The sequence below is a fragment of the Sceloporus occidentalis genome, unplaced genomic scaffold, assembly GCF_023333645.1.
Source record: "Sceloporus occidentalis isolate IW3139 unplaced genomic scaffold, rSceOcc1.0.p SCAF_382, whole genome shotgun sequence".
Lineage (NCBI taxonomy): Eukaryota > Metazoa > Chordata > Lepidosauria > Squamata > Phrynosomatidae > Sceloporus > Sceloporus occidentalis.
The window spans coordinates 383,034-406,210 of record NW_028317362.1 but is presented as its reverse complement, the minus strand read 5'-3'; the positions used below and the strand labels follow the sequence as shown (position 1 = coordinate 406,210).

The following is a 23,177-nucleotide window of genomic DNA, read 5'->3' as shown; positions in this document are numbered from 1 at the left end:
ACCAAATTACGTTTATAGCAGATTGAGATTTTCCCTGAAATTTAATGTGATTTTAGTGATTGTTTGGACTGCAGAATTCAGAAACTCTTTTGCTCTTTACTGAATATATTCTAAATAATAAGGTTATGCGAGAGGCGGTTTCCCGCCGTGAGATTCTGTGAATTTCCCGTGGATGACTCCGGCTCTTCCCCGAGGATCGGCGCGCGGTTACGTGATGACTCCGGCTCTTCCCCGAGGATCGGCGCGCGGTTACGTGATGACTCCGGCTCTTCCCCGAGGATCGGCGCGCAGTTACGTGATGACTCCGGCTCTTCCCCGAGGATCGGCGCGCGGCTACGTGATGACTCCGGCTCTTCCCCGAGGATCGGCGCGCGGTTACGTGATGACTCCGGCTCTTCCCCGAGGATCGGCGCGCGGTTACGTGATAACTCCGGCTCTTCCCCGAGGATCGGCGCGCGGTTACGTGATGACTCCGGCTCTTCCCCGAGGATCGGCGCGCGGTTACGTGATGACTCCGGCTCTTCCCCGAGGATCACCGCGCGGTTACGTGATGACTCCGGCTCTTTACCGAGGATCGGCGCGCGGTTACGTGATGACTCCGGCTCTTCCCCGAGGATCGGCGCGCGGTTACGTGATAACTCCGGCTCTTCCCCGAGGTGGTAACGGCGAGGCGGACGCGGTGACATGACGCTTGCCAGCTTCGTTACCTTGGTTTGTTCTTTTAACAAAAAGCAAACTCTGATTTAAAAACACGAAAACCGAAATACGGTGACCTGCTTCGAGACAACAATGAGACGGAGCGTAATTACCGCTGCGGTGTTTGGTTAACTTTCCGGGTTTCTTTATCTTTCTGGGCTGTTGCTGAACTTGAAAGAAAATATTTCAAATCGAGATAAATGGGGAACTTATTGTGTCGGAAAAGAACCTCATTTATTTTATTTTTTTCAATGTATTCAAAAAATCAATCATCGCAAGAAATGTGAAAAAGAGAAGGGGTTTCAGCAAAGGTATCGACGTTAATTACTTGTCTCTCTGACACACTCAGTCCCTGCAGTAAAAGGACCAGCGAGTCCTCGCAGGTTTAACACGACGTAAAACTTCATACGACTTTTCATAAACTTTCCCCTAAACATTAATAATACGGGAATGGATGAACACACGTGGTATACCAGAGACCTTAACCCATATAAACCAGCCAAGGTACCTAGGCCCATGTGAAGAGCGTGGTAGATCAGTGGAACAGCCACCCAGCGCAAGCAGTAGAGGGTAATACAGTGAGGGTATTAAACATGCATGGGATAGACATACGGCTCCTGAATCTAAGACGAGACCAACGACTGATTAGGGCTTGAGTATTTACAGCAGGAAAATGGGGGGCCGGATGGGGCCGATCTGCCGGCAGGTTCCAGGTTTCGATTTAGTGCGATTTTTACAGTTCGCTGGGGAAGGAATATTCGGTTGCACTCGATGTACCGGATCCTCCTTGGTCCGCAGTTCTAGGAGCATAAACAGAATTTGCTTCCCCTGAAAACTCTCGATGGAGGTTAATAGAATTAGTTCTGGAAACATTATTATGTGTATTTGATTGTTTTTGGGATGTTTTCTTTGGTTCTGTTTAATGAGCCGAGATATATATCCATGTAATACAGGATATAACGCTGCCAAAAAAGTTCTAATCTGTCGTATATATCGGCAATTAAGGTCCTGACGATGTATTTGTACTGTTTCGGGGACTACTAATTAGTAATTTGTAATTTTTCCTCCAATCTGTTTTTCATTTTGAGTAATTTTTTTGCATTTTATCGTTTTCTTGTAACATGACTCGCAAAGGAAAATTACCAAAAAGACCAATAAAAAAAATGAATGTTTTATTAATCGACGGATTTCAAACGTCAACCTTTATTCTAATATTGACAAAATCATCAATAACTGAATTATTTTTTTGTAAAATAATCTCTAAACCATAGAAAGGATCCCAGCTTTTAGGGGTCCGCAGCCCCCCCCAATGGGTGCAGATTGCTATATTGAGTGAATCTGCCGTATGTTTAAACTTTGGGATTCTTTACCCATAAATTGACGAACTCGTCCTCTCCTTGTATTTGCAGGGACCCCAGAAAGCCTAGCGGAGAAGGAGCGCCAACTCATGGGCATGATTAATCAGCTGACCAGTTTACGGGAGCAGCTTCTGGCCGCACACGACGAGCAGAAGAAACTGGCGGCATCTCAAATAGAGAAACAGCGGCAGCAAATGGAGCTGGCCAAGCAGCAGCAGGAGCAGGTGAGCAGGGGGCGGGGCCTGTGTGACCAGTAATGGCCGCCCGCATGAAGAACACCAAGTCCAGTTCTTTAGGTTAATACAAACCGAGGGGGCATTTCTCATCTCATCAGTTTTATTATATTTATATTATAGGATTAGAAATGTTATCGTTACATCACTGTAGCGCTACTCGTTAATGTCTGTTAAATCTTATTAAAGAATAATTTCACTAAACATCTGACATTAGGTTTGGGAATACCTCGGGTTACGTTCTAATAAATACAGTCTGGAAGCCCCCTCCCGCAGGGTATCATTAAAAGAGGAACTAAGTGTCCAGGAATTCGGTGTCAAAGGTCAGATGACTTGACCTCCGGAACATCTGAATAACTCTTTGAAAGAGCCGTTAAACCGGTCCTGATGCCTAATGACGGGCCGGGCTTCAGGAGTTACTTTGTCTGTACCATTTAAACACAATCTGTATAAAAGTTTGTTTGCCCGGGAGGCCCCCGGGGCCGGAGCGCTGCGGCTCATCATAAGCATAAAAGTGGATTTTCTTTGCAGATCGCAAGACAACAGCAGCAGCTCCTCCAGCAGCAACACAAAATCAACCTCCTGCAGCAGCAGATCCAGGTCAGAGATCAGCTTGTTTCTTTACTTGTCCTTTGCATGTCCTCGTCGTGATGTCATTCACTTAACCCTTTGGGTGTCGGGTGTGGGTTGAGCAGCTCGTTGCGTTATTGGGTAATTGTTTCGTTTCTGGTCTTGCTCTTGTTTTTTGGGTCAGGGCCGGACACTTTTTCCAAATTCTTCCACCGGAAGGACATCTGGTTGGCCGAGCGCTGATCCCGTCGTGGTCTTCGGTTTGTAGCCTCACGGAATTCCATTGGATCTCGATGAACAAAACGAATTCTGTGTATTGGGGTACCCCATTCCCACCTGGGCTCATGAATACCAGTAATGGGATCCTGACTCCCAGTAATCCCATCCGACTCCAAATAATAAAATAAATCATGATTCCTTCCTATCTTGAGGAGTCCCCCTCATAACGCACCCGGCCAGACTTCTCACGAAGGAAAGTAACGCGTCCGACTTTGTGTATAGAAGACAAACAGCAAACCGGGCCCCGGCAAGACATTAAAACCCCGTTCACGGGCAAATAAACGTGCGCACGAAAACTTTATTCAGCGTAATAATCGTAAAGCAGCGATAACCCCAGCAGCTTCGGAGGAAGCGCGTTCTGCAGGAACCGGGGTTGGGAGAAGCAGCGGGAACGGGAGGCAGCGGCGGCCCTCGTCGTAGACTTTTTACCTCGCAAGACCTAATGCCCCCCACCAGACGCAGACGGACCCCGAGCTGTAGGTAATCGTCAGGCTGCGGCTCTTGGGACCCTGACACTGAATAATGAACAGGGCCGATGGAAGACAAAGGCTTCATTATACGCGGACTCGGCCCCCCGGGCAGCTTGCTGATTAGGTTAAAGGGACCCCTGTTAACGTATTGTCATCATGTGCTAAGAATGTTATGAAAGAGACTCCAAAACGTTGTGGGTTTGGTTACATGCGGCTAAAAACCTCAGCTTTCCCCCCAATAATTATAACATTTAGATTTTTGCCCGTTCCAAGCGTTTTTTCTCATTTATTATTATTATTCGCAGGCGAGGGGGCCTCGTCTACTCGGCGCAGCCAGGAACGTTTTATGCTTCTAAGAGCTTTGAGTCCCGTGTAAGGAAAGCGTGTATCCCGCGTTAATGAGACGTTTCCGCGCTCCGGTTCCACGTTTTGTTAGAAATGGTTCCGTTTGGCTCGCTCCTCGGGCTGTCGCTGTACTCTCCATATTTTTGGGGTAACAGACAAAGGAGTATTCACCCCAAGTGGGGTACAGAGCCGAGCATCCCGTCAGAGGGAACACGGAGCAGCTGCTTGTCTGAATCGTATAAACAGAGAGCCCGGCCCCCGAGCGCACGTCCCGGCGCGGTTCCCATGACTCTGCAACCTTTTCCCAAACAACTGAGGCTGCGGCGGGGATCGGCGATTGTTTCTCAGACGCAGAGCAGCTGATCCCTTATCATCCCGGAGCCCACCCTCCCAGAACCGCCTGGGAACACAGGGGGCAGCAGAGGGGGTTCACTGCCGGGATTAACCCCTACGTGGCCTGGCTTCTGCGTTTAACCCTTGCTGGGCCTGGGAGCAGTGATTAACCCCTGCCTGAACCAAGTCAGCAACTATACACTATAGCAGAGATGACTTAATGGGGAGGAATAATCATGCAGATGAAGTTAAGTTGGCTGCTCCATTAGCGGATGAGTTTTGGCTAATAAACCGAATAATAACAGGAAATGCAGAATTAACCCCTTCCTTGCCTGCCACAAGAATCACTTGGTAGAATAACCTGACCCTGTGCATTGCAGACACGTGCGGCCCGGCGGAGGAAATCGCAGGCTGGCAGGGGGGATATAGGCTGCGGCCCTTGCTGCCCTTAACTTAAGAGGTTTTAAAACTGAGTGGCGAGCCGTGAAACGCGTTGGCTTGAGAAATGCTTTATTGCCTGATAAAGGAACGAGCCCCGAGTCACTGAGCAGCGTCCTCCGTTAGTCAGAGTCGCGCACGTTTAATGTATCTGCATGAGTCGAGACGTGCTAATGGAGGACATCCCCAGCCAGTGGCCCTCCGAGGCTCGAGGGGACTCGTGTTTTTAAAGTGTTCCTCAATGCAAACATGATTTATCCCCCCATTTGCTTTATGTCGGGAGAGGAATTGCGCATGTCCTGTTACTATTTGCACCATAAATAGCCAACGTGGGGGACGGAGCTGCCTTCGTATTTTTTGCTTATATACATGAAACGCACAACACGTGTAATGCACGGAAGATACATGCTTGTGCAGCGCTCCGTTCTTATGTGCTCGGTGCCTGCGTTATTATTAATAACAAAATCATTGGAATGCCGCCTCGAGATAAGAAGCAGGAAAAACACGGCAGGTAATTATTTCTCCCGTAAGAAGCTGAAACACGATCAGCCAAACCCCCTCACTGTATTACCCTCTACCGCTTCTGCTGGGAGGCTGTTCCACTCATCTACCACCCTCTCAGTAAAGTGAGAATAAATGTTATGTTATTTTGACGTTAATTTCCTGGCGCTGGCGCTTTGTCCGGCCGCCAGACCGTGGGTCTGATGTCACCGCGGCCCCCGACACCCGCGTATTTTGTCTCCGGATAATTAGGGATCTCGCTTCTGTTTCCTGAAGAGTCACCCCGTAGTGACTCTTAAAGGAGCGGCCTCGGATCACAAAACCGTTGTGCGCTTTCTGTTAGCCGAATTACAATCAGGTTAAGAGGATTGACTCCACCCTTTTTGTGACATCACCAGACTCTCCTGTATGCAAATACATGGCTTCCGTATAAAGTTAATTTGCATATCATGCTGCAGCACTGGAACCTCTGGCCGCAGAATGCATAGAGCGCTCTCTCGTTGAGGCGCCTGCCGGCAGCCGTTATCGTGGCATATATGCAGATCACCGTTTGGAGCCCGTTATCTCAGCCTCGCCGCGGGCCGGCCCCTCTCTTCCAACAATGGCGTGTTTCATCATTTTATTCCTGGGTATAACAGGTGTTTCTTTCATACATCTCAGCAGCAAGACAAGGACTCTTAGCGTCTCGGCCCTCGGGGACGGCGAGTAAACGGTGTTACGATGAGCTGCACATCGAGATCGTGGCACGCGTCTCGTTTGCTTTCCTGCTGCTCTCTTCCGGCTCGTGGGATCCACTTTATTAAACGAGACGTCGCTGCGATCCAGTCCTGCGGTCTGAGAGATTCTGCGCCAACGCGTTCAGGACCCGGAGACGTGTTATGTTAGGAAGTTTTATTTCATGGGAAAGGCATAGGACTCCTAAATCTAGAAAAGTGGAATAGCCTCCCCGCAGAGGTGGTAGAGGGTAATACAGTGAGGGTATTAAACATGCAGGGGATAGACGTACGGCTCCTAAATCTAAGAGGAGACCAACAACTTTACAGCAGGAGAAACAGGGGACTAGACGGGGGCCGGATGGGGCCGATCTGCCGGCAGGTTCTGGGTGTCTCAGGGGCACAGCACGGATCTTGGGTAATCGGGAGCCTTTTGTGCAGGGCAGGGGCCGGTCAGCCAGAACTGAGAAGTGTCCGGGGCGCCTGCCGATATCTCGGGTATTTCTGTAATTTACAAATCACTTGGATTATTTGAGGATGAGTGGAACGAGACGCTCTACATCCGCGTCAACCGGGGTAACAGATGGGGTAACAGCGAGCAGGAGGGGCTTTTGTGTAAATAATGTTTACTAAATGTACCCCTACAAACAGCACAGGGTCTGTAAAAGCATCGTTTATTTGTTGGATATACAGCTGTCCAAGGAAACCATAGCGACCGGCATCCATTCAGTAACGCTATGGTAACGTGATATCCGATGATAGCCGATAACCTTATTGTGTCAAATCCCCTCTGCGGTTTCTAGAACCAATCCCTGCACAGAGCGGGACGTTGGGGGTCCTGATGCAGAGAATTGTTGGGGGTCCTGATGCAGAGAATTACTTTGTGGGTTCCTGATGTGGAATATTTTTGGGGGTCTTGATAGAGAGCAGCTGGTGGGTCCGTGTGGTTTGGTCTTAATGTGGGTTATTCCCGGGGTCAGTTGGTGCCCATGTGGATTTTGCCCCTCTGTGGGGTGGGTCACCGTGTAGGTATTTCAGAGCTAGTGGGTCCAAGTGATGGACGTCTCCTCGCCGGCCCCCCCTGGAGGTTGTGTCTGTTCTCAGCCGATACCAAAGACTCCGTGCCCTCGCCTGGCGTTCGTAACGCCGCGTAACGGGGAGACGCATTGTGGAATAAATCACCGGGATTTACACTCATTGTTCCTTCTATTTGTGACAAAATAATTACGGCAAGCGAAGCGTGGAGTGAGAACAATGGCTGCCTGCGGACAGCGCGTGACGCGAATCAGCGCGGATTAATGATCGATTTGATTGCGCGGGTCGCAGGAATATTCTCAATGAACATCCTTAAACTCGCCGACCGGGAGTAAAGACAGACAAAAGTGTAAATTTACATTAATTTCCCAATTATAACTAAATCGAACGAGCCGATAAAAATACAAAAATCTAGCAGGGATGCAGCGAGCGCTCGTCCCTCGGACTCCGGGCTGGAAGATCGTGGCGGATCGTGGCAGAGCGTCTCTGACCGCCAGAAGTGGAAACTTTCCTACATTATATCAGATTGTTCCGTGCGTTGTGTAATTCCCAAGCATTAACCGCCCCGCTGGGGAGGAATAAATTCTGCACAGATAAGATCAGCTAATGAAGTAACATCGGATGACATTGTCTGAAGATTTAGCGAGGTGAAGCCGCGCCGGCTTCCCGTGTATCTTCTCCGCGCGTTTCCGTTCGCTCCCAAAAGGATTGTTCTCGTGCAATTAACAGATTTTATTTTAATCCCGGCTCTTGGTCTCCACCGCAGCCGTCTGGGGATGTTTTTCTTGTCAGTTTGCTGAAGGCTCCACGTTAATGAAACACCTCTTTCCATTCAAGGAGAAGCGTCTGGTTTTTGGGGCTGCGGAGACCTTTTCTCCAAGTTCCTTTTTTCTTTTGTGTTGTTTTGCGCCGGAACGTTCTCTCCCGCCGCCCCGAGCCAAACATCCTTCATCTTCGTGATTCTCGGTCGGCACATTCCAGGAGAGAACCCCGCTGGTTTCGGGGGTCTATTAACATTCTGGTGCTGCGTCCCGCCCGGGTATTTAAAGAGTTTATTTCTTCTTGTTTTGGTGATGATTCTATTAATTACTGTTTTTTTATTTACTTAAATATGGAGCCGTTAGAATCTGGAGCTGCGTCGGCTCGTTTGAACTTGGTGACTTATTAAGATGCATTCTGCTCGCAATTATCCGATTCCGCGCTGCTAATTATAACATTGTAAGAGCAGAAAAGCATTAATTGTGGACGGTAAGAGATGAGCTTGAACCCCGTACAAAAAAACAAATTCCAGACCGAGTTGTTTGGAAATTACCCCTTTCAAAAAAACCTTTCAAAGTTCCAGAGCGAACGTACTTCTGGCCAATGGCGGGAGCGGAATACGGAGGAGAAGAAGCGGAGGATACGGCGTCGGGCTGGATTTTGGCCGTCGTTATGGGGCTTTGAAGCAGAACCCAGTGGCCCAGTGGAGGTAGCAATGAGGTGGGTCAAGGGGCATCAGCAGCTCTCGTGGGGCCGTGCCACAGCGCGCATGTTCTTCCAGCCAGCTGTCTTTTGGATATCTGGAGAGACTCCTTGCCGAGACGCTCATCACGAACACCCACAGATAAAATGTACCTTTTTATTATTTATTAACGGCCACGGAGGAGACCGTTATCAGAATGAAGTCCGCTCTCTATGCAGATTCATCCCCGAAGGTTCTGCTTTTGCGCTCCATGAATCCATCTGTAAAGCAGGAAGTCCGAGTGCCGATGTATCGCGCTCGGCTCTCCCCATCGCGGGGCTGCTGTACTCCGCGCCGGGCTTTCTTTGTATTTTTCTTCTTAAAATAATATTCCTCCTTTAAGACGTCCAGAGCTAGAAGGGAACGGCCGTTCAGCGGCTCCTCAGATCAGTCCCCGTCGGTTTGGGAAGATGCCTCCTTGCGTTTGTTCCTAACGTTAGAGACGGGGAGCTCTGTGATTAGTAAACTCCAAGCCTCTGATCCGAATCATGCCGAGGTCCGTGACAGGAGCTTCAAACATGTTCCGGATCACAAGGAACCCAAACAGCTGTTCAATAAGAAGATGAAGGGCTGTGGCGAGACGTTGATGTCTCCACTCAGTTACCGCGGACTCGAAGGAATTACAATACGCCGCGACCCAGGGGAAGTAGCGAGATATACCCACCTATATTGGAACACAAAGTACCCCCGATGACCCCTTAACCCCCGAGTAAGCATGCCAGATTAACGCGATTCCGCTCATCATTCGCTTTATTCCACACGTATGTAGCGACCGTTCCATGGTAACCTTCCCACGTGTGCAGAATATTTCTGGATTCCGTGGGCAGCTCCTCCGATTCTCCGTCACACCATCGGGACGGCTACTTAATAAATCTTTTTATAACGCGCACAATGCGTATCTGTAACCGGCGGCGTCCCCGTGCCGCCGGCGCCGTATCCGAGGCCCCCCGATTCGTGGCTCTCGCCGCGGAGCTGCCGGATTCAATGTTTCCAAGAATGTATTGTTCCGACGTGACAACAGGTCAGAAAGATTCCGCATTAATTACTCCAACATATGGTTATTAACAGAAGCGGGCTCGGGGAGCAGCGCTCTACAACGTTATCTTCCACATAGTCAGATGTTGGACATATTGAGAGTGCTGGCAGTCATTGTTCACTCATTTACTTCACAGAGCTAATTACTCCCTAATAATAACTTTACCTTGGAGTTTTTCACTTGCTTTTGCCAGCAAACCTGTTCACACTACATATGCTAATTATTGGCACTCGTTCATTATGTTAAGATAGCTTTAAGTTCAAGCTGTGCCGCCTGCCTTTCGCGAGGAAGCCAGCTGGCTGCGAAGTTCCACCTTTTTTAGTAAAGTCATTAAAAGTTTTAATACGGGCTCATCGCGTTTTCTGGCTTTCAGGAATTTTTAAACAAGGCTCGGCCCCCGGGCGACGGCGGCTTCCAACGAGGGGTATTTGTGGCGCTGCGGAGAGACGGCGGATACGCGGGGAATTGTTACATCTCGCTTTTATCTAAATACGGCTTTTGATTACTTTTACGGGGAAATAAATCAGAAATGAATTGCACAAAAACTGGGAAATTGTTAGAAATCCATGAATTTCCCGCTTTTCCTTTGCATTAAAAAAATTTATATATTTAAATAAAATGCAACAAAAGAAAGCAGTATTTTGGTAAAGTTGCCCTCTGCCAATTCACTTTGATTTGCCCCACGCGGCCCCCTTTCGTGAACGGGATTATCACCTAAGCGCAGCGTCTTGTATTTAGGTCCCGCGGCTGCACGGCGATTCGTTCTTCCCTGAAGTTTCTGTCCTGATTGTTTCCCGTCGTCTCCTGTTTCTATTTAAAAGAAATATTTGCCACCTTTCGGGGGAGATCGGGGTTTGATTTGCCCCAAAGCCTCTGCTGTATCAGCGGCCCTGCCTGTGTGGCGGCTGCCGCCGTCTGCGTTTAATGTGTTTCTACGAGGAATTGTTTCAGCTCTGACAATGACTTCTCAAAGTAGGTTAGCGGTGAAATAGTGCGGATCGCGCATGCATCGCGGGAGCCATTCAGACGGCTATTATGCTCTACAAATTGAATGAGAGTTAAGTGCGCGGCTTTTTGTGGCGTGAACTCGTTCCTTTCCCGGCTCTACATCAATGTTCATCTCTCGCCGCGCCGCCGGAGCTTTAACCCCTTCCGTATAACTAGCCGAGGTGATAAACCCGGGATCTGGGGAAACGTGTCTGCGGGAAGCCGGCGAACACCCTGCGACTCGCGCATGTAAGCAAACCGGGAACCCAATAACCTTCCACCGCAGAAGCCCCCGCCTCGTTACCGCCGACGGATAATTAAACCGGCTCTGCTGATGGAGATGAAGTAGCGGAGAAAAGTTTATTGGGCGGCGGAACATGCGCGGAGAGGGGGCTGCCGGCGGCTTGTGTCCCTCCGCGGGCCGCAGGCGTTTCTGGTTAACCGACATCGTCGGGTAATTGTTCTGCGGTTGAGAACAAAATGCTGAATTACACCGTTCCCAGCGTTTCTGCCGCCGGCCGACGAATCCGTCATCGGCTTCAGCGAACAGAAGAAAACCACAAGAGCCGGAAAAAGATACAAAAAGGGGGAATTTCAATCAAATTCTCATTCGGATTTTCTCTTAAGGGGCGGCTGGGAAGCGGAATCGGGCCGGAATCCGTAAAATCCCAACTTAACGGCCGGGCTTGGGTTTTTCTCTTTAGGATGTCGTTTGGGAATTAGACAAAATTTTCACTTAAAATCTTAATGAGAAGCTTCGCTGATTCTTCCCGAGATTGAAATTCTGAAATTTTTTGGCAGAAAGACAGAAAAAGTCAGATAATATTTTGTGGGAATTATCATGAAACAGACAATCCCGAGAAATGCGGCAAAAGAGCTTCACGTCTGTCGGGTTTGGGATCTGACTTCTTCAAAACTTCATTTGGCTGCAGAAACCCAGAACCCGCCCGGCAGATCGGCCCCCGGCGGCCCCCGTCTAGTCGCCCGTTTCTCCTGCTGTAACGACTCAAACCTTAATCAGTCGTTGGTCTCGTCTTAGATTCAGGAGCCGTATGTCTATCCCATGCATGTTTAATCCCCTCGCTGTATTACCCTCTACCACCTCTGCTGGGAGGCTGTTCCACTTATCTATGTAATATTATATATTCTCAATTTCATTTCAATCCTTTATCCGTAACTGCAGTCTCGACATGCGCCGGTTGCTTTAGGGAATCCAGACATAAAGCGGGAATCGCTGACTGGGTCACCCCAGAAGAGGGGGTTCAGCGATGAGTTCCTGCTGCGTGTTCTTCGCCCTCGGGGGGGAATAAATCGGGTGTTATGAGACCAGCAAGCGAATGTTCCCTGTTGTGAAACTGGAATGTAGGAATTTCTTCTGGTTTTCCAAAAGCTGAGCCCGGCACAAAACCAAAAAACGTTTCCTTGGAAACCAAGAAAACACCAGGAGATGGTTCCAAGTGTATTTTGGACCGCAGTGAAGTGTCATCTTCCGGGGTTCTCCAGGAGCCGACCCGCTCCGGGACTTCTGGTGTTCAGAGTCGTGTGACGTTGTTCTTTTCACAATAAATAAGACACATTTCTAAAAATATATCGCGTCTCCTCGGGGCCAAAACCTGAAGGCAGCCGCTGAGGACACGAAATCAGAGCAGAGGGAACCCCGTAACATGCGCTCTTTAACTTAGTTCTTTATGGATTTTTATAGCACCATCATATTCCACAGCGCTGTACAATAGTGTTTAAGTCCAACGACTGATTGAAACGGGCGACCCGGCGGGGGCCGATCTGCCGCGGGTTCTGTATTTGGAGACACTGTTGTTGACGTGGGGGGGCCTCCTGTTTCAGAATGTTTTCTCCCCCGGCACTCTATAAACGGACGGCTTCCTCGTGTGCGAACGCTCCGGTCCCGGGTCCCGCTGAGGATTTGTAGGGAAGGATATTTGGGGTTGGGGAAGAAAATGTTTAACCGCCCGCCGGCGTCTATCGGAGATAAACATATTATTTATCCGGATTCTCCCGGAAACGCCTTATTATTACTATTATTTTCCCCGGTGTGAATTCCCGCTGCCCCCGTCTCTGGCACGGAGTCCGTGTTTGGTGACGCCGCCATCAGATGGGGAAGGTGACCGCGTCCACGGAGCGACCGCGAGCCGCGCTGGCAGCCATCACAGGACGTTACACTCGGCTTCAATAACAACAATTTTATTTTTATTTATTTCTTTTTTTCTGCCTTTTTTGGCAGCGATTCTCTCAGTGGAACCATCTGTCTTTCTATTAGTGTTTTTGAGCCTCTTCTCTTGGCAAAGTCACTTTTATCCTTGGAAACCATTAAAAAAGTTTCGTGGCTCTCTGCCGGAGACGCCGCAGCCGCATCACCCAGCTGTTCATTTCGTGTTGGAAGAGAATATTCATACTTTGTAGTTTCAAATCGCGGCTCGAAAGACGTTCGGCGTCCCGGCTCGTCGGGCAACTTAACGAAACTTTATTAAGGGACCGTTTTTACCCCGGCGCCTGCGCGGTCCCCCACCTCCGTTGCGCGTATTACGGGGAGTTTTACCAGCAACTGTATCAGTCTGACCAATGGGAGTCGAGCCGCACAGGAAGTACCGCACGGTCCGTCGTCGGCGCGCTCCTCCCAAACTGTTACACGCTTGGCGAGCAACCTTATTATTACTATTACTATATTACTACTTTATTATTATTATATTACTATTACTTTAATATTACTATTATATTATTATTACTACTACTGATGTTGTCGGTTTTTTGGTCGCCCCGATTTATTTATTTGCATCGTTTGTGTTTTTCAGGTTCAGGGTCAGCTCCCCCCTTTGATGATTCCAGTGTTTCCCCCGGACCAGAGGACGTTCGCAGCCGCTGCGGCCGCTCAGCAAGGATTCCTCATCCCTCCGGGCTTCAGCTACAAGGCTGGATGCAGTAAGTGAAAGTGTTTATCACACAGAAGGGTAGTGGATAAGTAGAACATCCTCTCAGCAGAGGTGGTAAAGGGTAATACAGTGAGGGTATTAAACATGCATGGGATAGACATACGGCTCCTGAATCTAAGACGAGACCCACGACTGATTAAGGTTTGACTCCTTACAGCAGGAGAAACGGGGGCCGGCGGGGCCGACCTGCTGGCGGGTTAGGGTTTCTGGGGGCGCAGTCTGTGAAATCCCTTTAGATGCGCAGAATGATGAAATAAAAAGAATCCACGAGCAGAAGTCCATCTAAGAGCAGTCCTGGCTCCGAGTCAAAACGTTCTTTCTCATCCAGAAAACAGCGTAAGTTGTTTGCGAGGTTCGGCGGACGGCAGACACAACAGACAGGGGGTTTCTGCGCTCTCCCCGCGGCGGCACCGGCAGCCGGCGGCACACAAACACAAACTGGGATGACAGCGAGAGCGAAAAGGTCCCGCAAGGCTTAACGCTGTCACCAGAAAAATCTGTTTTTTTGTGGCAGAGCCCGCTGAGCTCTCTGTCTGCGATTTCTGGAAGACAAAGAGAAATGTTTGGGAAACGGCTTCGCGCGGAGAGCTGCCGCGGCTTCCCAAAAACTCCCTAAAAGTTGACACAGAAGCGATGTTTTGCCAGAACGGGGCGAGTTTTGGCTCCCGAGCGAGGAGGGAACGCCGTATGTAACATTTATCCATTTCCAGAACGTTTTATCCATTTTAAGGTATATTTAATGATTCAGCTTTTAGAGCAGTTTCCCGGTTAACCCTTTTAGAGCCGTTGCGGTTGCACCGGCAGCGTTTGTGGCCCCCCAGGGACTGGTTATTAACCCCAGAAGTGAAGCAGCCCCCGAGATTTAGGGATTCCATCAGGAGATCAGATATTCTTGGCGAGGCTGAGGAAGTCATGGCCGCGTTACGTTGGCCGAGACCCTCGCTAATAATAATGAAGAGATTTGGTGTTTCTCCTTCAGTGTCGCTGAATCACAATGGGGTATTTGAGCTGTAAGGCGTTTAGAGTCGTACGTGTGGTGGCCGGCGGCTCATGAGCGCGGAGCTCGGTCTGTAAATGAAACGATATAAAAAAGTCCCGAACATTTTGCTGACTGGCAGAGATCCTTCCGCCCCGCGAGAAACGTGCAGATCAGGGAATCTCGGCTCCTTTACAGTCATTTAGAGTTTTGAAACATGTCTTTTTGTGATTTCTCTGTGAATAGAGCCCCCGGGGCCCGTATCGCTTCCTTTTAAGGGCCGCCCCGGAGAACAAAATGTTTGCTAAAGACGACCCTGAAAACAAATCTCGCCCCGAGAAGCATCCAAAATATTTTTCAGTTGCACAATCTGCAGAAATGAAACAAACAAATATCCGGGAGGATTTCTAGGAATTAGACGATACCGGGCTGCGTCACCTCCGGGAGCTGGGAGCTTGGGCTGGCATTCGGAATTCTGATACCGAGGCTACTATATTTATTGGGTTAATCAGACTCCCCATGTTCTGCATTAAATGATCAGGAAGCACAGAGAAACTTCTCACCCCCCCCCATTGAGAATCTGTGGCCTTAAAGAGATCTTGACCCAAAGGAGAAACTCATGTCACTTAATGTTATTTCGGCTATTGGGGGCATCACATTTCCGGCGGTCATTTGTCGCAGGACCCCATATATGGTGGGATCCATAAGTGTCCGCTTGCTCCTCGGTACCGCGTATCCCCGACTGACCTCGTTGACGGTTGTGCCGCAGGCGTATCGGAGGTTTTGGTGTTTTGTGGATATACCCCCGGCCCCCTCCGGCCCCCCGGATACATCGTTATGCCGTGTCCTGTCTGCACTCATTGGTCACATTAGTTACGTTATTAAGGCTCGTTTCCGTGTTTCTCCGAGCGTGCATGCGCCCCCCTCTGCCCCAGATATTAGGCACGGCTCTTTGGGTCCCGAGCTGCAGGAATCGTTGTCCCGGGGGCAGTTTGTGGGTTCAGTTTATTAGTTTTGTGCAGACCGGTGGTCCGGATGCTGATGGGCTGGTGACCCCCATTAACTGAGCGCAAAGACTTTAAACATTCTGTCATTCTGCTGGACGGTTACTGTATCTGATCACGTCTCTGATGTCATAAACGTTACAGCGGAGAACCCGTCGGCTTCAAGGAAATTATTTCATGTTCTTACTGTGGTTGGTTTTTCAAGGAATCCAAAAACCACCGGCAGATCGGCCCCATCCGGCCCCCGACAAACCTTAATCAGTCATTGGTCTCTTAGATTCAGGAGCCGTATGTCTATCCCATGCGTGTTTAATACCCTCACTGTATTACCCTCTACCACCTCTGCTGGGAGGCTGTTCCACTTATCCACCACCCTCTCAGTAAAGTAAAACTTCCTTGCAGTACATGTAAAATCTGGAATTATTCGGGTTCAAATTCTTTTTGTATTCGGTAAATATCTGTATATCTGTTAAATTGCTGTGTATTGGTTCCCAAGTGAAGCCGCAGGTTCTCGCTGACTGTTGCGACGCAGTATTTACAAACAGCGCCCCCATAAAACAGAGACTCCGCGCATGTAACTGACTCAGAAACCCGATTTTATCACCGTAAAGCTGAAACCGTTCTGAGTCAGAGTTCTAAATATGGAGCAGTTACCATGGAAACCAAACCGATGTCCCTGCTGATTGCTTCATATGTAGCAATTTGCACCAGAATAGCTCACTATTAATATAGGAGGAGGAGAGGGCGAGCGGGTTGCTTCAAATTAAGTTCATGTAACATTATTAGTAACATTATTACAATTTTTATTATAATTCTTTATTTATTAAGCGCTAACATATTCCGCAGCGCTATAAAGCCTTTGATTACTTAGATTGGCTGCGATCAGTCTCTACTCTCTTTTTTTTCTTTCTATTTCCCTAAGTACATCGTGAAAATCCAAGGGATGAGGTTTCCGCCTTAATTGCTTCGTTCTTTTCAGACAGTCCTCTCCCAGCCGGTGCGCTGAAAAGAGTTTGGACAATGGAGCTTTTCATTAGGGCTCCGCGCGGCGCACAAAAGGCGGCTTTGGGGAGAGTGAATGCGGAGTTTAATTTGCAGGTGGAGAGCAGATAAAAGGTGCTAACGCCTCTGTTATTCTCTTACTTAGGTGACCCGTACCCCGTTCAGCTGATTCCAACTACCATGGCAGCAGCTGCCGCAGCAACCCCCGGCTTAGGACCGCTGCAGCTACAGGTACGTCTCGAAAACAATGCGAAGACTATGGGGAGGGGGGGAGCGGTGGCGGGAGAACGCAGCCACTGCGGCTAGAGAGCCCTTTCAAGTGACGGATGTGTCCCCAGCGCCCGTTAGGCGCGATCTCCGGGTTCACCGGCACCTTTCACCGGGATCTTGGCATCTCCGAATGAGGTGGATCCCCCCGCGCATGCACCTACCAGTTATTGATTTGTTCATAAAGCACCAACACTCCGTAGAAGAGACGGAACCTCCGATAACGAGTTACATTTAATTACAGTCCCAGAGATGAGAGATTATCGTACAAAGCGTTGCTCGGCTACTTTGTAATGAGAAGGTTAAACGCGGTGAAGGCGCGCGGCAGCTGGAGGGTTAACCTGATAAATATTGAGCTTATCAGCAACCTAAGAATTGCTAACAATGCGCTGTAATCACTCACCGTCCGCAATATCCGGAGCAGAACGCGGCGCGCGGTTATCGGCTAAAAAACACAAATCCTGCCCATCTCTGCCCCGAGCCGTGAAACCCCCCGCAGGGTCTGGGACCCCTGAAACCACCACCTAGCCCTGCCCATGGTGAACAAACACCCTTTAAGTCATGAAGTTACGGAGAGGGTAACGTGACCCCCCGGCTCTGTGATATCACGCGCCCAGATCCATTATCAGCCCCCACAGGAATATTTCAGAACATGCCCGGGCCCCGGTACTACCCACCCTGCGCCCACTACCTCCGCGGTTCCTATAGTCATTTAATATTGTTATAACGAGTCCTAATCCTCAGATATTTTGAGCAAGTATCCCCTCAACAAAACCCCTGAACATGCGCAGGGTCTTTTTAAAGCTCCGGATGATTTCCCGGTTTTGGGGGTCACTCTTCCCCCTCGCGATATTGAATTGGCTTTTGTTCCCCGTTTCCTGGCCGATAGTTTGTTAATCGAGTAACAACAATAGCTCTGATTAATTGGCGTTAATACAAATCCAGCGAGGGTCCGAGGGCCGGGCCGGGAGCCGATTAGCAGCTGCGAGAGCCTTTCAGATCCCTCCGAAACAATCACAATGAGATTTCATACAAACCCCTGGGGTATCCGTCCCGGGGGGGGGGCGCCTCGCCAATCCTCTCTACCACCGTTATTCTTCATCCTCGGAGCCGACGCGTCTCGTGAATTTCGCTCCGCAGGTAAAGGAACCATTTGACTAACCTGCACTGCCGGGAGTACCCCATCCAGGAGGGGGTGCAATGCCACCCGGTTACCCCGTCACCCGCCGGCAGAACACCACGCTTCTACTTGTTATGGGAAAAGTGCGAGCTAAGGGCAAAATGTGCATTTTTTTCCTAATAATAATAACTTCCCCAAAGATGTTCTTGGGGACAAAGGGTTAAAAGTGCCCTCTTAGGAAATACCCCGATGCCCCCTCTGTACCTGCCCCATCTGATGGCATTTGTACAGGTTAAAAGCCTGCCATGCGCGCGATCCTGCCCCGGGCCTACGAGGCACGCGTTTGATTAATGGAGCCCAGCTGCAAACGTATTAATAGAGGCAAAAACAATTCAATTAAATAAAATCCATTCTGCCGGAGAGCGCAGCCGGAGCTGCCCCACGCCGCGCGGCCCCTTCCCCGACGTCTCCGAGCCCATATGGGTTTGAGTGGATGCCCAACAAGAGCTGTCGGGGGGGCGACTGTCGTTACCCGGCGCGGCCCCCGGGGCTCCCTGACATTTGGACAAAAGAAGCAGCAAAAGCCCCGAGCGCTCTCCCCTCCCCCGATCGCATATTTCCATTGTCTCCGTGATGATCGAGCTCCTTGTACACCCAGCGCCGCGGGCCCTTTCTTCTCTGACCACCGGCCGGGACAACACCGTGGCCCCCAACAAGTGTGACGCGGGGGTTGCAATCTTGTGGAAATAATCAGGCGGCTCCATCCAGGGTGCAGATCCCGCGTTTCACTCTCTAATCATAACTACCGAGTGTCCTAAATAACAGGCATTGCAGGACTAAAGTGTCAAGCAGCGCGGATACTCCATAGAGAGAAAATACATTGACGGTAGTTTCTGCCTCCGCTCGGGCCTAGACCCCGAAAACCTGCGCGACCTCTGACCTCCCCGACAGCGGCCGTTACGCTCTTTGAAACTCCCCCCAAGGACCTGCGTATCTGAGAAGCGGATTTGGAACGACGTCGCATCTTCTGAATAGCTGGACGGCTTCGGAAAATCTCTGCCAGCTTTCAAATATTAATGAGGAAAACGTGCCAGAAATTGTTGATTAGCGAGCGTTCCTGCGTTTATTATGTTCTGGATTTAATGCTTATTTAAAGCTCACGGACCGACACACAAAGAGACAGAACCGCGTGCATCTCCCGTGTGCATCTCCCGTGTGCGTGTAGCGTTGTGCGCACACACAGGTATACCCGCGGATAATGGTAACGTAACAATAAACATTCGGTGCGTGGGCGGCTTTAACGCGCTCAGTAATTGCACGCATCTCCCCTTTTCATTAATCCGGAGGCGCCGCGTCGCAGGTAATTGGAGGCCTGTTCGCCGCGTACGTTTAGAGATGATTAAGGCATAACCGAGGAGGAAGATTCCGGCACTTCCACGTAGTTAGTGATTGATGACCCGAGGACGGGCCGAGCGCGGCGTCTTCTCCCGCGCTAATGATCAGCTGTTCCGGAGCCGAGTAAAGAGGGTCAATCGGACGGGTCGTTCATCATACGGAAAGGCAGATGTTGGAACATATTGTGAAAGATTAGTGACGAGCGCACGGAGGGGGCGATAAAGATATTAAGCATCAGTCGGCTTTTCCGCGGAAAGAGTCAAAGCGTCGGATGGTCGCCGGGGACGTGTAAATCCGCTGACAAGCGGCAACCGAGCGCATCCGAGACGCGCTTCCAGAGAGACCCGCAAACCCCGCTTACTGCCAGGTCACGGATTCTGAAACATTACGACCACCGAGCCTGTGTGATGTCACGTGATGTCATACCCCAACAAAACCTCTTAATTGAACAGTAATAAGTTAGAAACACGGGGTCCGATCATCACTTTTTCCGTTTTCCTTTTGTTTTGTGACATTTTTGCAAGAAGTCTGCTGTATTTGTAAAATAATATTTTAAATTTAAACGAAATAAAATAACGTCTTTCCTGTCGCTCTGAAGACGCCGCGCTCTCCGGCTGTCACATCGTATCAGATCCTCAAAGCGATCGGACGCAAAGAAAACATAAAAAGCCTTGGAACCACCCTAAAAATCAGCACATTTACAGTTTAGCTTTCAGGGAAGATTTGAGTTCTCTGGCTCGACCCAGATGTTCCCTCCTTCCCTGAGTGTCTCTTTTCGCTGCGGTCTCTCTCGGCTTCACCGCAAGGCAGAAATGTCACATTGTTTTATCATGTGTGTCCGGGAAGGGCCGTTACATGCCAGCGCTCTGTGCTGTCGCGCATGGTCTCCTGCGGAGTGAGTGTCTGTCACTGTCTTGGTGCCGATATCCAGGTCAGTGACATGAAATACGTTCCGTGTTCTGGCACCGAGACAGAAACGCCGTGACCTTCTTTTGGGGGTCTGTCCGGGATGCGTTTCATACTCGTGTTAAACGGGAAATTCAAATCAATTTTCAGTCCTTTCCAGACAAGTATTGGACCTGTTTCATTAACCCTCTTAGTACCAAGGGGGCAGAGAGCGCATTGGGGCATTTGAAGGGGTTATTTAGACCACATTTAAATATTTAGTATATTTTTAATATTCGTTAAATCTAATATTCTGCAAAATATTTTGCCACCTACATATGGGTGGCAAAACCAAATCACCAAATATAAATTGTTCGCTCGGCTATTGGTCTACGGAGCCCCGCTGGGTGCTGGACTGGCCTTCGGAAGTCTGATACGTCACTAGAAGATATTAAATTGATGACGTGTGTTCCGGTAACAGATGGACACTTAAATGTTTAGGGCCCCGAAATCTTCTTTCCGCCCCTTTGCTCAGATCCGCAGAAACAGCCGATCTGTTGCGGAATTTCATATATTGGTACGTTATCTGGAAATGGTAATTTTCTGGTTCTGATTGACACATTCCAGGCCGCGGGTCACTGAGCGCCAAGCACCTGTTCCTTGTGAGACCGCTCGCCGCGCACCTCCATGGAATAAACGCTAAATCCACTATTGTCCCAGCTAATCCTCCGTTCCTTACGTTTAGATAACTTCGTATAGCCGCGTTTTTAATTAATTTTGTGCAAGCTGTGGCTCCCTTTTCAGCATTTTTTATTGAGTAGCTCAGATGCCGGACTGCGCTCTGAGAATGGGGTTTTCGCGAAGCGTCGCCCATTGTTATGTGCTGCATGTCCTCGGCAGACCATCCCCGGCACGCGCGACGTCTGTCATTCCTCCCCCGAGAAACAATTCACAGAAGTTAAGGTGGTGGCCCCCGTCTTGAAACGTTCCAGCAGCTCTCCCCATCGGAGCGGAAGCCGCGCCGCTTACTCACGCACGTTTCTCCTCTTCTCTTGCAGCAGTTGTACGCCGCGCAGTTGGCCGCCATGCAGGTCTCTCCGGGAAACAAGTTAGCAGGCGTGCCGCAGAGTAATCTCAGCTCCTCCATGTCCCCGACCGGCATGCACACGGAGAAGAGCGCCAGCAGCCCGCCGCCCAAAGCCAAGGTAACCGTTTATAGATGATGCCATTTCTTGACATTTTGTAGTTTCCAACCGTTACAAATGATGGGGACGTTTCTTTTATTGACGAATGTTTTGGCGGCATTAAAAATAATAATTTCTATAAATATATTCTAAAAATCCTACGAGGAGGGAGCGATGTTAGTGCGGCCGACAACGTGGGGGCCAGACAAACATGCTAATGGAAAGGGTTAATGGTAAATGCAGGGTATTTTGCCTCATCTCTTGCCCTTGGAGGAGAGAACTTGCATTTGCAAATTGCAGGAGGAGAGGAAGGGGCCGCGGCGCCAAACTCTAAAAAGGCAGTAAAGCCGAGTAGAGCGCGAGCCGTCTGAGACCTGCTGTGTCCAATCTGCCGCGTGCCGCAGGAGGCTCAGAGCGAGACGCAGAGATAGGGAAGATAATGCCGGGGAATGATAGAGCGGCTCTGACCTCCAAACTCAGCCTGGAAATCCGAGACATTGATTTCGCTCGGCCTCCCGCTGACGGATCCGGCAGAGTTCATCTGAAACAGGAGAACGAGATTGTCTCCTAAAGCCGATGACGGATGACAGACACAACACCCTGCGCGTTCTCTGCCGCTCGCTCGGTGCAAAGGTCCATGCGCAAAGTGTCGCCCCTGTGATGCGGTGCTGCGTGCCCAGGACCCCCAGTCACTGCTTCCGTCACACGTCGTGCATTTTGTCAGGAATTATCCACTTTGCAAGCCACCGTTTTTTCAAAAGTTTATAAGAATTGGTTTTATAGCAGAAGCTGGAGATTTTGTGTTTTTCATATTTAAAAATATGCTTTTATAGTAAAAAAAATTATCCAAGTTTTTATTCACTGCCTAAAATCATTAGGCCCCCGGCACCTGACGGCTGAGATGTCCAAGCAGTGTAAATGTACACGTATCCCTGATACCCCTGCATCCGCGGCATTACCCCTGAGGCAATCCACCCCTACTACCCAGGAGCCCAGAAGTAAACCGCGGCGGCGTCTCATCGTCCTGTGAAACACCTGTAGCCCAAATCCTAAAACCAATCAGATGCGTTTCACTGTTTCTTTCTGTAAATAAATCCGTATTTACACCCATTTCGGGTTTAAAACCTGATCGTTGAGCTGTAAACGTTTTGGGGCATCTCTGCTGTTTATATGAAGCCCAAACTCCCGCGTTACTTGTGTGACGCCGCGCATGTTACCTCCATCTGACCCGTTCTGTAGTGAGTGATACGCGAGAAAAAGGCTTATTATTAATATGCAAATCCATGGATTACTCTGTTAACCCTTCGCTGTCACCGTTAATCCCAGGCTCTCCGCTGAGCTTGTAACGGTTACACGTTCAGAGAGACAGACTGTCAGCGGTCTCAATCGTAAGAAATGAAATAGACATTTCCTTCGCCTGTCATTCTGCCAAAGACATGACGGATATCGAGACATAAAACCGCTCTCGGACGCTCTCGTCAAGTCACCGACCGTCGGCGCGGTGTCTCTGCTGATGTTGTCCTGAGAGTTTAAGAGAGATGTTGACATAAATCAGAGTAAATCGGCCCACGGGTCACCTTCCGCGCAGCAGGGGCCGATTGAGATGCGCTTTCGCTGTGTCTGTTGCCTTTGGTCAAGCTTCTGCCGGACAGAATGTCCCCCGCTGTCCGTCTCGGTGTCTCCGCGTCCCGCCGCTCCGAGGTTTCGTGATTTTAGAACAGGCTGGAAGAGTGGCCGGTGGCCGCGTCTCTCTTATGCTGCGGAGAAACTGCCTCCTTAAAATGTTTTTGGGGTCTGTTCGGCCTTCGCGATGTAGGCCAGCTGTCTCCTTTAGCTGACGGTTACCTTATTAACGTTAATTTGAGCCACAATTACAGCGGTAGATTCACTCGCGGGAATCACCA

General features: G+C 49.7%; 1 protein-coding gene across 2 annotated transcripts in view; it reads left to right on the top strand.

The window, feature by feature from the left end:
- The window catches only part of LOC149273387 (transcription factor SOX-5-like), a 74,621-nt gene that overhangs the window by 42,569 nt on the left and 8,875 nt on the right, over positions 1 to 23,177 (top strand). For both annotated transcript variants that reach the window (XM_089506392.1, XM_089506393.1), the window contains 5 exons: positions 2,106 to 2,278; positions 2,819 to 2,887; positions 13,303 to 13,429; positions 16,568 to 16,653; positions 21,148 to 21,294. In XM_089506392.1, the coding sequence (XP_089362518.1) occupies positions 2,106 to 2,278; positions 2,819 to 2,887; positions 13,303 to 13,429; positions 16,568 to 16,653; positions 21,148 to 21,294 (602 nt within the window). The remainder of the gene's footprint in view (positions 1 to 2,105; positions 2,279 to 2,818; positions 2,888 to 13,302; positions 13,430 to 16,567; positions 16,654 to 21,147; positions 21,295 to 23,177) is intronic.